This window comes from Ostrinia nubilalis, chromosome Z, assembly GCF_963855985.1.
Source record: "Ostrinia nubilalis chromosome Z, ilOstNubi1.1, whole genome shotgun sequence".
Taxonomy (NCBI): Eukaryota; Metazoa; Arthropoda; class Insecta; order Lepidoptera; family Crambidae; genus Ostrinia; species Ostrinia nubilalis.
The window spans coordinates 5,943,826-5,955,540 of NC_087119.1; the positions used below are offsets into that span (position 1 = coordinate 5,943,826).

General features: G+C 34.8%; 1 protein-coding gene across 1 annotated transcript; it reads right to left on the reverse strand.

The window, feature by feature from the left end:
• Positions 1 to 55: 55 nt before the first annotated feature.
• Positions 56 to 10,978, reverse strand: LOC135087167 (protein DDI1 homolog 2). The gene is made up of 10 exons (XM_063982007.1): positions 10,467 to 10,978; positions 10,017 to 10,223; positions 9,852 to 9,918; positions 9,602 to 9,760; positions 9,406 to 9,504; positions 8,129 to 8,291; positions 7,498 to 7,687; positions 5,232 to 5,309; positions 4,889 to 4,983; positions 56 to 4,347 (listed from the first exon to the last, which is right to left on the reverse strand). Exons 1-10 carry the CDS (start codon positions 10,726 to 10,728, stop codon positions 4,267 to 4,269), a joined length of 1,401 nt encoding a protein of 466 aa, XP_063838077.1. The 5' UTR covers positions 10,729 to 10,978; the 3' UTR covers positions 56 to 4,266.
• Positions 10,979 to 11,715: the final 737 nt, after the last annotated feature.

Sequence of the window (11,715 nt, forward strand, 5' to 3'; positions counted from 1 at the left end):
TCCGTCATTTTATTTAACGAAATCCATAGAAGCCAAGGGGAGTGAAAGAAAAGAATTATATAAAAACCTTTATTTATTTTCAGAGTTGAAAACATACAAAACATGTAACATAAATTCTAGTTTAGTCTACGCATTATACTTATTTATTATTAAAATAATTTCCATGTAACCCCGATCATTTTCCATAATATAAAAGCTGCAAAATAATGAAAATCTTTATAATTCGATACTATTATTATACAAGGCTGAATGTATCATCGAAGGAAGATAATGTAGTAAAATATATTAATACAGGGTCCCAAAATTAGCACGTCACACTGACACTGGAGGTAGCTGGGCCGACACAACAAGCTTAATATGTCCAATTTGGAAGTTGTTTAAGTTTAAAAACATAAACCGATATTAGTTATTTTTAAAAATTTACTCAATAGACTTGTTCGATGCGTCTTAAGATCATTTCTGGTGTCAGTGTGACGAGCTAATTTTGGAACAACCTGTATATTCCCAAACATAGCATTTTGAGGAATTATATTACACTTAAAAAGCGTACTATTAAATTGCTCTTTTTTGTACTAATTTTGATAGACGATTTTTATTACGTTGTCAATCGAATACAACCAAAGCTACAAGTATTCTATTTATTATTTACAAAAATAATTATTAAAACTTTTGGTTAAAAATACAATAATAATTTGATCGTACATTCCATTGCCCATGCAAAAATTATTTCTGAATTTGAATAAAATTAATATTTAAAAAAAATCTTTAAAACTGGTCTATTTTCCGACTAGGCTTTTACACAGAAAAATAGTTAAAAGAAAATATTATAGACTTGATATAAAATACTTATATTTAGCATCGTTTTACAGATATATGATGACACTACCGATCAACGGTAGTAACGTATCCAACTGTGTAACGCATAGGATAATTTAATAATTATTATAGTCAAGTATTTTATATATGTGTAAAACAGATGTATTAGATCAAATACGATGGTGTCATCATCCCTGTACAAACATAGTATGTTCGTTCATAAGTCAGAATACCGGCAGTGTGATGTACACCAATCCACATTGTGAACATGTATCGTAAGTTTCGGTACACTATGTTATTAATAAATACGATTATTCATAATATATCAGACTGAGCGATACAATTATTAACCCATTTAGACCCAAGTGCAACTATAACATGAGAAAAATATTGTTAAATAAATTTCAGGAGGCATGTAAAGAGAATTAAGCAATCCATTTAAAAAATATTAAGTATTTAAAAAACATTGTCCTTATGCAAGGAGGACAATGCGCTCAAATGTGGTACTTTTCAATGCATATCGTATTTTCGATTTTTCGGTTTTCATGCATTGCCATCTTACTTTGACTTTAACTTCATCTGCTGCCAGTTTTGGGACTGCTGATGACGGTTTTCGTCTTCGGTCTTGTTGCCTTTTTAATATTAATTATTATGAAAATAATATTTAAATACTTTTTATAGCAACATCATTAAATCCTTACCTTGCGTAGATAACTTCGGTTTTAACTTTTTTCTGATGAAATTATGAAGTTTCCCACGTTTTTCAATATTGACACTCAATGAACACTAAATATGTTTCTCTAAAATATTTTATATGAAAACATGGGTGTGGTGGAAGAACTGTTCATGACCTCATGAAGCTCCAAATGGGTTCAACTCATAACTAAACACTATTATTATTGTTACTATTATATAGAGCATAGGTTATGTATGTACGAAAGGCTAGACATGCGATTTCACACTCTTTTAGAACTATTTGGTATAAAAATATAATAATATAGGTAATTCATTATGAAGAATATAAAATTAATTTGAATATTGGAACGAAAACAGCAAGCGATGTAATTTTCACATATTTATTGTCGCGTTTTGTCGAATTAATGCAACTCTTATTACTTAATTATTATTGCGATTAAATAATGTTAGGTAGATTGAAATTTATTTAAATCTAGCGAAGCAAATGATATGATAAATTTATCTAATGTCTAACCCCTATTATGATCAGGTTAAGTTTGACTGAAGAGCAGCCTAAACTCTTTTGTTTTTTTTTTTACTTCACAAGTTGTGTTTTTTTATGTATTTTTATCTTATAATATTATCAGTCCTAGTGACATGAAAATTAATAATTATTGCTTATTACATCGTATGCTGTACACGTACCAATTTAAATATGTGTTAGATTGCTTCAGACTTCGTACTATCTATGCCAGTATTCGAAGATTTTTTTTTCAACTCAGTGGGATGGAATATCAAAGTTCATGTCATTACCAGAATGTGTAACTGTATCTTTGACCCATCCTCTCTTGAAGTTAGCAAAATCTTAGAATACGGGGGTAAATGTCAACAGTTAGTAAATAATGTGTAAAACCAGTAGACTACTCACTAACACCGTTTTCGTTTTTTAATATATTTATATCTGCCACAATAGTTGTTTACAAGATTTTAATAATATCTTCATTAAAATAAGAAACCTTTGAGCTAAATTAACTGCATTTTTGGACGTTATAAACGAAAAGAGACTAAGGCAAACGACATTAACGTTTATACGGAGACAACGTTAAGGGGAGAAGCCCTTCAGTAATAGGGGATGTTTCCTGGGTAAAAAAGCAAGTTTGAATTAGTCCGTCGTATAACATAGAAAAAATACTCAACACGTATTTTTCACCTTTTCAAACTAATGAAAATTGAAAAAGATATAGCGCGCCAGGTCTAAAGAAGCCCGTGACGTCAAGGCGTGCTTAACAGTGTAGCACTTTGTGACGTAACGGGGAACTTCTACGCATCATAACTTCAAACAAATAAAAATAACAGTGTCCAATATTTTTTGATAATGTAATTGACGGTGTTTTTTTCGGTGTGGTTTTACACTATTATCATTAACCGATCAATTAGTCTTTAGAAAATTTACGATTACTACCTATTACTAAATGCCGCATAAAACTCGGCGTAGTCGTCCTACACCTGTAGGTCCCAAAACTTAACTTACATTTATCACAAACTATTCGATCAAAGTAACTCGTTCATTGTTAAGTGACAATGATGAAGTTATCTTTCATCTATACTCCAAGGTACAAAAGTACCATGACCAACTGACATACTAGTGATTGACAAAAAACGTTTAGCCTAGGCGCAGACCACCGACTTTAATCGGCCGATTGTTGGGCCCGATTCTAATTTGTATGAAGAATCAGCTGATATCAAATTGGTGTAATGCGCGCACTTTCATACATCTCCATACTGATTAACAGCCCGACCCAACTATCGGCCAACTAAAAGTCGGTGGTCTTCGCCTAGGCTTAGCTAATCATTTCTTCGTGACTTTCAATTCAATAATGAACACGAATTGATTCGGAATTTATTAAAACGCTAAAAGCGCCTTCAAATTAGCGGCGGCAGTATGCCACTGCGGCGCGCTCGCCGCACTACTTTACATAATTATAATTTCTGGAAGCGCAGTCGCAGCGCGGCGTCACTAACGTAATAAACGGAACGAGAGTTGATTTAAAATAATGTATCATAAAAGTGCTAATCTGAACAGCTTGACAGATTAGCGTGGGGTGAAGACAAACTAAGAAAACTTAGCTTGCTGTCATAATATACCGTAGAAGGTAAGTTGGTATTATTTAATGACCTGAATCAAATAATCAGTTTTATGATTCATCACTGATCTCTAAAATAAGTAGAACGCAACCGGTGACTTGACGATGTCAAACTCTAAAAAGAGTTATTAAAATTTGAAATTGATTATCTAACATGAGATTTAAATCCGTTATTGTCAGGGTCTAAAAGTAAGTCAGTTGATTGACAACAATAGTCCCTCAATTTTGTTTGAAGAATGAGGGTTTTCGCGTATGAAAGATCCACTAGATGGCGGGACGTGGATGTGGGGTCTGACTGCTGCGTGATTGGTGGATTTTGACATATCTGTCAATGTCATGTCAAAAATAACCAATCATGCAGCATTTGGACCACGCGTCTACGTATTGCCATTTGGCGGATTTTTCATACGCGAAAACCCTCATTGCAGACCCTCTGCGTGCGTCAGCGATCTACGTAGACTAAGTAATCAGAAATCAAACATCAGAAATGTACAGAAAGAAGATATGTATATAGTAGTGTGTATAATTATGTCGATGTAGTACGAATGCGCGTACTTAAATAATAATAGTTAAAACAAAGCATTACTTCAACCGAATAGTGGTGTGCTGATTCCCAGGTCAGGCATCGTCATCAGAACTTGAGAGACTTGGCGAAGAGAGCCACTGTGGCTTGCGTCTTGTCGCCGTTGAAGCGACGCAACTCGACGATGGCCTGGAAAAGAAGATAGATAGATAGATCACATTTTATTTGTACACCACACGAGACAAGAAAATAAAGAAATACACAAAAGACACGGCACAATTTATTAGACGGTCTTAAAAATGATTATTTATTAAAACACAGCTGTGAAACGTATGATAAAAACCAGCCAAGTTCGAGTCGGACTTGCACACCGAGGATTCCGTACAAGCTTGTAGGTATGTATATAGTTTGAGCAAAAAAGAAAAAAATACGTTTGTTTGTTTGTGAACACCATTAAAATTTTTATTTTATTCTGTCAGTGTTATAACGGCAACAGAAAAATTTCATCATCTGTGAAAAATTTTACTAAGTATCACCACGTATCACGGTTCATGAGCTACAGCCTGGTGACACACCACAGACGTTACAGACGGACAGTGGAGTCTTAGTAAAAGGGTCCCGATTTTACCCTTTGAGTACAGAACCCTAAAAAATAAAAGCATATTTTGTTGTCTACTGAAATTCAGGCGCGAAGCTGCAAGCTAAGGTAAGTTGTAAGTATATTACCAACCTGTTCTCTGGTGAATCCAAGATTCACAATTTCTTCTACCTCAATCTCGCCAAATCTGTCAGTCGGGAGTATAGTTTGGCTGGGGTCGCCCAAACCTGTAAAAATAATGGTGATTGTTATTACTTAGTTAATTGTTAGGCTACGCAAACGTAGATACTTTGGTATCAGTGAATTTTTGACATCTTAGGTAACTGAATACAAAAATTTAGCGGTTGCTGATGCTCTACGAATAACTCTGTATACGTTTGCGCTAATCATCGAAATACAGACTTATCATGACTTCAATAGTGTACCAATATTTGATAAAGAAGTTATGTTCATATATTTCCAAATAAATATTTACCAAGTCTAGGGTTCGCCTGTGAAGATGTGGACTGGCCAGCTGAAGATTGTCTCGAAAACTGGGACGAGTTTGGTTCCGCTGGATAAAAATAAATCAGCCTGGTTAACACTAAGAGTAGGCGCACACCGTTGATTTTTAGTTGGCCGATAGTTTAGTCGGGCAGTTGATCAGTATGGGCATGTATGGGAGTGCGCACACTACGCCGATTCAATTTGGCCGATTCTTCATACAAATTAAAATCGGGCACAACTATCGGCCAACTAAAAATCAACGGTGTGCGCATACTCTCAGTTTACTACACTACTCAAACAGATGAAAGCATAAGTACTATCATTGATATAGTTCGTTTCATCCACGAACACGCGCGAGGTCGAGGGAAGCGCGGGGTGCGGGGAACCCGATCCGACCAATCCGAGCGGCATTGTTGGCATTTGCAGCGTTGCAATAGGCTTGTTTCCTAAAAAATTTTTTTTAGTCGGTCATGTTTAATATCAAAAAATATTGGACACGTACCTATATTTTTATTTGTCAATCTAACAAATAATTACATAGTTATGGTGCGTTGAAGTTCCGCGCGACGTCACAAAGTGCGGCAGTTTTAAGCACTCATTGACGTCACGGGCCTCTTGTTTTGAACTTTAGCGCGCTTTATCTCTTTAAATTTTCATTAGTTTAAAAAACTGAAAAATACGTATAGATTATTTTTTGATAAGTTAACTGGCGGACTAATTAAAACTCTTGCTTTTTGACCCAGGAAACATCCCTATTGGACATTATTGTCCGTGAGTGCGCGCGCACACTACAATGATGACGCTCGGATTGGTCGGACCAGGCTCCCCGCACCCCGCGTTTCCATCGACCCCGCGCGTCTTAGTGGATGAAACGAACTAGGTATATACAATGAAAATATGAAAATAAATATATTTTTAATGCTTCCATGGTGACGATATTGTTAAACAATAATTACTAGTCTAAGCTTTAGTTTTATGAAACTGGTTCTAATTTCAATAGGTTTTGCCTCATTTTTTTGCTATGGTTTGTTTTATTACATTTGAAACTTGTCTATGGATGCTACAATTGACAGCTATTTAGTTGGAAAGCAGTGTATTTTTATTACTACGAGGGAAATCCCCTTCTACTACTAGTTTTTCATTAAGTTACAAGTGCACTAAAATGAAACTAGACAGACATATTTCTAACAGTACTTAACTAACACCATTTGCTTGCAGAAAATGAACAAGTATTTCATACAAGTATTTATTACATTTATTTTCAAAATTATTTTATTTTTGGTTTAATAGTGCGTATTCCACATCATCATCATCATCATCATTTCAGCCATATGACGTCCAGTGCTGAACATAGGCCTCCCCCAATGTTTTCCATGTTGATCGATTGGTAGCGACCTGCGTCCAGTGATTCCCTGCTACCTTATGCTGCGTATTACACGCATTACAATAATTAATACTTGAATGAAAACACCCTTACTGGCATTGCATTGCTAAAAGGAGGAAACATAATATGAATGATGTGTAAAACGATACATAAATAACATATAATTAGAAAATAACACATCATTCGCAAATAGTAAGAAAGCAGTCAATTGGAACTTGCATGTAACAAACAGCCAGTGCGGGATAATTACATAAGTCAGCATATTATACTCATACCCAGGATTGTTAACTTTCTGAAAGTCACACTGTTATTTTATTAATTAATTAATGGACGGAAAAGCTGGTCATTAGATTATTGTGTCAGTGTCAATCATTAGCATTGTTATGTTGTAACATTAACTTTGCAATTACTCATTATTATACCTTCACTAATTATTGAAAAGATAATAACAAATTGTTGTGTACAACAAAAGAAAATTGTGTATGACGTAAGATACAAGTTAGAACTAAAATAACGTTAACACAGAGAACTAGTTATTTGGCAGTTTGCATGCCAAATAATCCAACACACCAAAAGCCTGTGCAGACGAGGGACCATCCACGAGGTCCTTTTTTATAAATCTCTTATTAGCTGTATCGGATATGGAACTCGAGATGCAAAGGTACCCCATTTGTACCCTGTACAAATAGTATTGTCCTCTGTGGAGTCCCTTTTCTGCGTAAGTAGACACACAAATCTACACAAAAACAACATGCACTTTTACGATTTTTATTTTATCAATACGTTACTTGTTTCGTTGCAGCTTTATCACAAACATTTCGCACATGCACAGTAAGCGTTGATATTTTTTACTTTTTTTTCCCTCTCCCACCTTGTTTGGACTTTTCCATCGCCTCCTTGACTTGGCGCTCCTCGTGATCCTTCATGGATTGGTTGACGATCTCATCCTCGGAGTAGCCAGACAGACGGGCACACTCTGGCAGTTCGGATTCGGGCAGGAAAGGGGTTTCTGTACCAGTTGTGCCAATGCGAAGGACATTTCTCTTCAGGTCAATGTTGCACTGTGAGTAAACAGTAAAATATTTGATTAAATGGCAATATTTTGTTCAATGACGGCTTTAATGACAAATAATATCAAGAAGTGACTGTGAAACGGTAAAGTATTTCCTTCATTTAATATTATTATAAGGTTAAAAAAACTTTTAAAGATTCCATTAATCAAGTCTGAAAAACATCTAATAACGCTGTTTACTTTTGTTATCATCTGGACTTTTAGACTCTGGAGGCATATTTTTGAAGAAAATAACAATTTTCAAACAAATAGAAAGGATATGATTTCAAAAACATATATCCTGGACTATAGACATTGTTATCTCTACATTTTAGGTACTGAGTATGAGAGATAAGCATAGGTCTATATTAGGTCAGATCTTATCTAGAGTGCTATTTGTCTCAATGAAAGATAGTAAATTAATAAAATCAAATTATTTTCTTTTCTTTACCTGATGTCTCTTAAGCATATCAAGTCCAAGTAACATGTCCATGGGCTGCTCTTCCAGCACAGAGAAGGATGTGGTAAGAAAATCCTTCTCGATCCGCATCTGAACCATGTGGATACGGCCTATAATTCTTTGTACACCCACACCTTTGGCTATGCCTGCCCATCTGCAAAAAAATATGAGAATGAGACTCCAAGGTAATAAATAACCACTGCAGTCGAATTTAGCCTACCTTTAATAATTATCTCATCGATTTGAAACCTATGTAAATCGAATGTCAATACAATAATTTGGTACAATCGAGCTGATGATATTTAAACATCCAAAAGAAATATTACTATTAAAAAGTGATGGGAAATTTACAATTCTATATTTCGCATATTTTCAATTTGATTTTCCTCAAATATATCACGGAATTTAAGGCTGATTTTTTTTATGCAATTAGATTAAATATCAGACTATATCTTGCAATTCAAAATGTTTGCATATATTAAGGTATAATTGAGAAAAAAAATAAAAACAAAAATCACAAAAATCATTTTTCCTAATTAACTGAATGCGTTTACGAAGCACTTAATACGCTTATTACGTGTAGTTTTAAGAGCTCTATAAAGTATTATAACAATTCTGAATTAAATGTTATTAGTTAACGAGTGAGAATATTTTTTCATAATTTTGAAGTAAAAAAATAGGTAACTTTGAATTTTTATACCGCGAAAACTACTTGGAATTTTCAAACGGGAGTTTTACTATCATGTTTGTATAACTGAGCTCTATACGTTTCATCAAATAAATGAGAATGTCCGATTATACAGTCTCATAACATACTGTGCACTGTAATAAATATCCCTGCATGTTTATTTTTTTTTATCATTATACATAAAAAACATCCATATAATTAACATAGCAACTTTTTTATTATGAATATCATCAGCTATTTGTTTGTATTATAGCTTAAACAAGATAATTATGTTAGTGAAGTAATGAACTATAATTAAAGAGCATTAAGTAAAAATCAACTGAAGTAATTAGTAAGATTACGAAATTGATGATTTAGCTACTTTGCCAACCAATAAATATGTAGTTTACAATAAGATTATGATGTGATTTATAAGTTCTGTCATCAAGAAACAAAGAAAGACGATAAAAAATACGTTGAATATGTTTGAAAGTCAAATTTTTATTAGAATTACAAAGTTGCTGTGGGTTCGTTCCAAATGATGTATAAAAGATTTTTTAAAGGAAATATAAATAAGAACAAGACAAAAAAAATAACTTGCCTAGTGTCCACCAGGCGCATAATGTTACACCGCTCAGCACAAGCCGCAGACATTATAGTAGTTTGAGCACCAGAGTCAATGAATGCTTTTACAGGAAATCTGAAATTAAATCACAGATTTATAAATTAATCATTTTGATTCTTTACTGGAATGATTTTGTTTAACAAAGGAAGGTAAAAAGATAACAGAACATTACCCATTCACATGACAGTTAATGTACAACATGACAACGGTTCCAAAAGTTTCTGGATTGTACTCCATTGCCGCTTCCATGTTTGCCTCTATGTTCTTTTGTCTGATTTCTTCTGCAATCATTCTTTGAGCCTCCGTGTCAAAAGGATCTGAATTCATCATCCTGAAAGTTACAATAAACAATGTATTTAAGCACTAACATAATACAGTTCGTTATGGTATACAAAATTACCATTTTACATTGATATTTTTACCTTATTCTTTGTTGCTGACGCTCAGTCCTAGCAGATATTTGTTCTCTGAGCACAGAAGCAAATGTATCTACAAAAAATGGTATTTTTAGATTTGGTAAGGAGACAGAACACAATGATTTTCACAGTATACAGTACAAGCCTAAAGCGGCCTGCTATTATACATACCAAGATTGCCACTCAGCAGGGCATCAGCTAATCGTGGATTATTTTGTTTCAGTAGAGCAAGCTGATCAGGGTTTGCAAGAAACATTTCCCTGATGATCCTAGGGTCTTCTTCAACCGGAGGATTCCTTGCAGCCATTGAGGTACTCGCTGCTTCCGGTGGCACTCGGATGTTACTAAAGTCTAAAGTTGCTAAGCCGCTTGGCAAAGCTGCAAAATATATACAGTTTTTTTAATGATTTAATTTATTTTATTCCTGTAAAACAATACAAAATGGAGAAAATGTGTGTGACACAAATGTCAATATGATTCATCTCATTTTTTTTCTAAATTGTGCTTTACAGCCAGTTGTAAAATTAACATCAAAATGACATGCATTGTCATGATTATCAACAACAAGGGAATGACAATGCAGTTTCAAGTAAACAAAAATAGTGAGTGTAACAAAGGCACCTTGGCTTGAGTCGTTCATGTTGGTGTTTGTGGCGGATTGCAGCATGTGGATGAGCACGATAACATCGCCGTCGTGGACACCATGTGCTTTTAAAGATTTCTTGTCGTCCAACAGTGGTGTTCCATTGAAATTCAGTGTGATGTCTTTGGCCGGGAAACCCGACTCTATTTCACAGAACGCCTTGAAATTCTCCAGCTCCAAGTCTTCGGAGACGTCGAGAACGAAAATCTCATCGTTGAGCGTGGTTACAGTGACTTTCATGGTGAAATTTCGGTACACTGTCGACGTGAAGCAAACTAGCACTACGAGGGTAGAAGGAAGGTTTATGTAGAACGATTTATACTACAGGAATGACTGTCCAAAACATTTTAGTTTTGACACACTTAGTATATTTAAGTACACACGTCCTTGTGGTATTTAAAACACGAACAAATAAACTTTTGGAACCGTTCCCTACAATTAAAATTCGCTTGCAAAGGTGTAAGTTGCAGCTCAGTTATAAATAGTGTTGTAAAAGTTACGATTGTGAGTGTTCAATTGAGTTATCGAGTGATGACTTAAAGTTCAATTGTGCCTATCAATCTCTCTTGAAATTGAATAGAATAATCGATAAATGGTAAAATTAATATGAAAAAGAATTTTGTAGTAAGTGTGATTTGTAAATGATCATTAATTCGTTAATACTTTGATTTTTTGGTCGGTTTTTTCATTTTATAAAACTCAATATTATTCGGCATGTGACGATGCACAGCATCTGGTGAGAGATGCGTCTACTTCCGGTGTAGTTTTTTACCATTTTATACCTTAAATGACGTCATTTCCGCAATTATTTAATAGGAATTGATTTGACTTACTTCCGTTTGCCGCCATTTTAGTCACCTGGGGGCGAGCTTGCTCGGAGTTCTTCATATAGCGTCTTTAACTTCCAAACTAGCAACATCGTAAGCAGAAACTCTGCTCAGATTTTTACTGAAATAATTTATTTCTCAACGTTCTTATACTAAGTTTAAAATTAAAAAGTGCAATTGACCGCGCGTGTGTGACCGCGAACGACATGTACGTGATGGTGGTTGGCGCCAAAGGGGACGAGTGTCTTCCGGACGACGAGCAGGTGGACCCAGAGCGTCGGATACCGGAGAAACTCGGACCCCGGCGAGATCCATAACGGATGAAACGAGGTACGTGGGATTCTGATAGTTTTAACACTCTTTTCGATCAAATGAGCATTCTCGCGAATCTCTATATTGT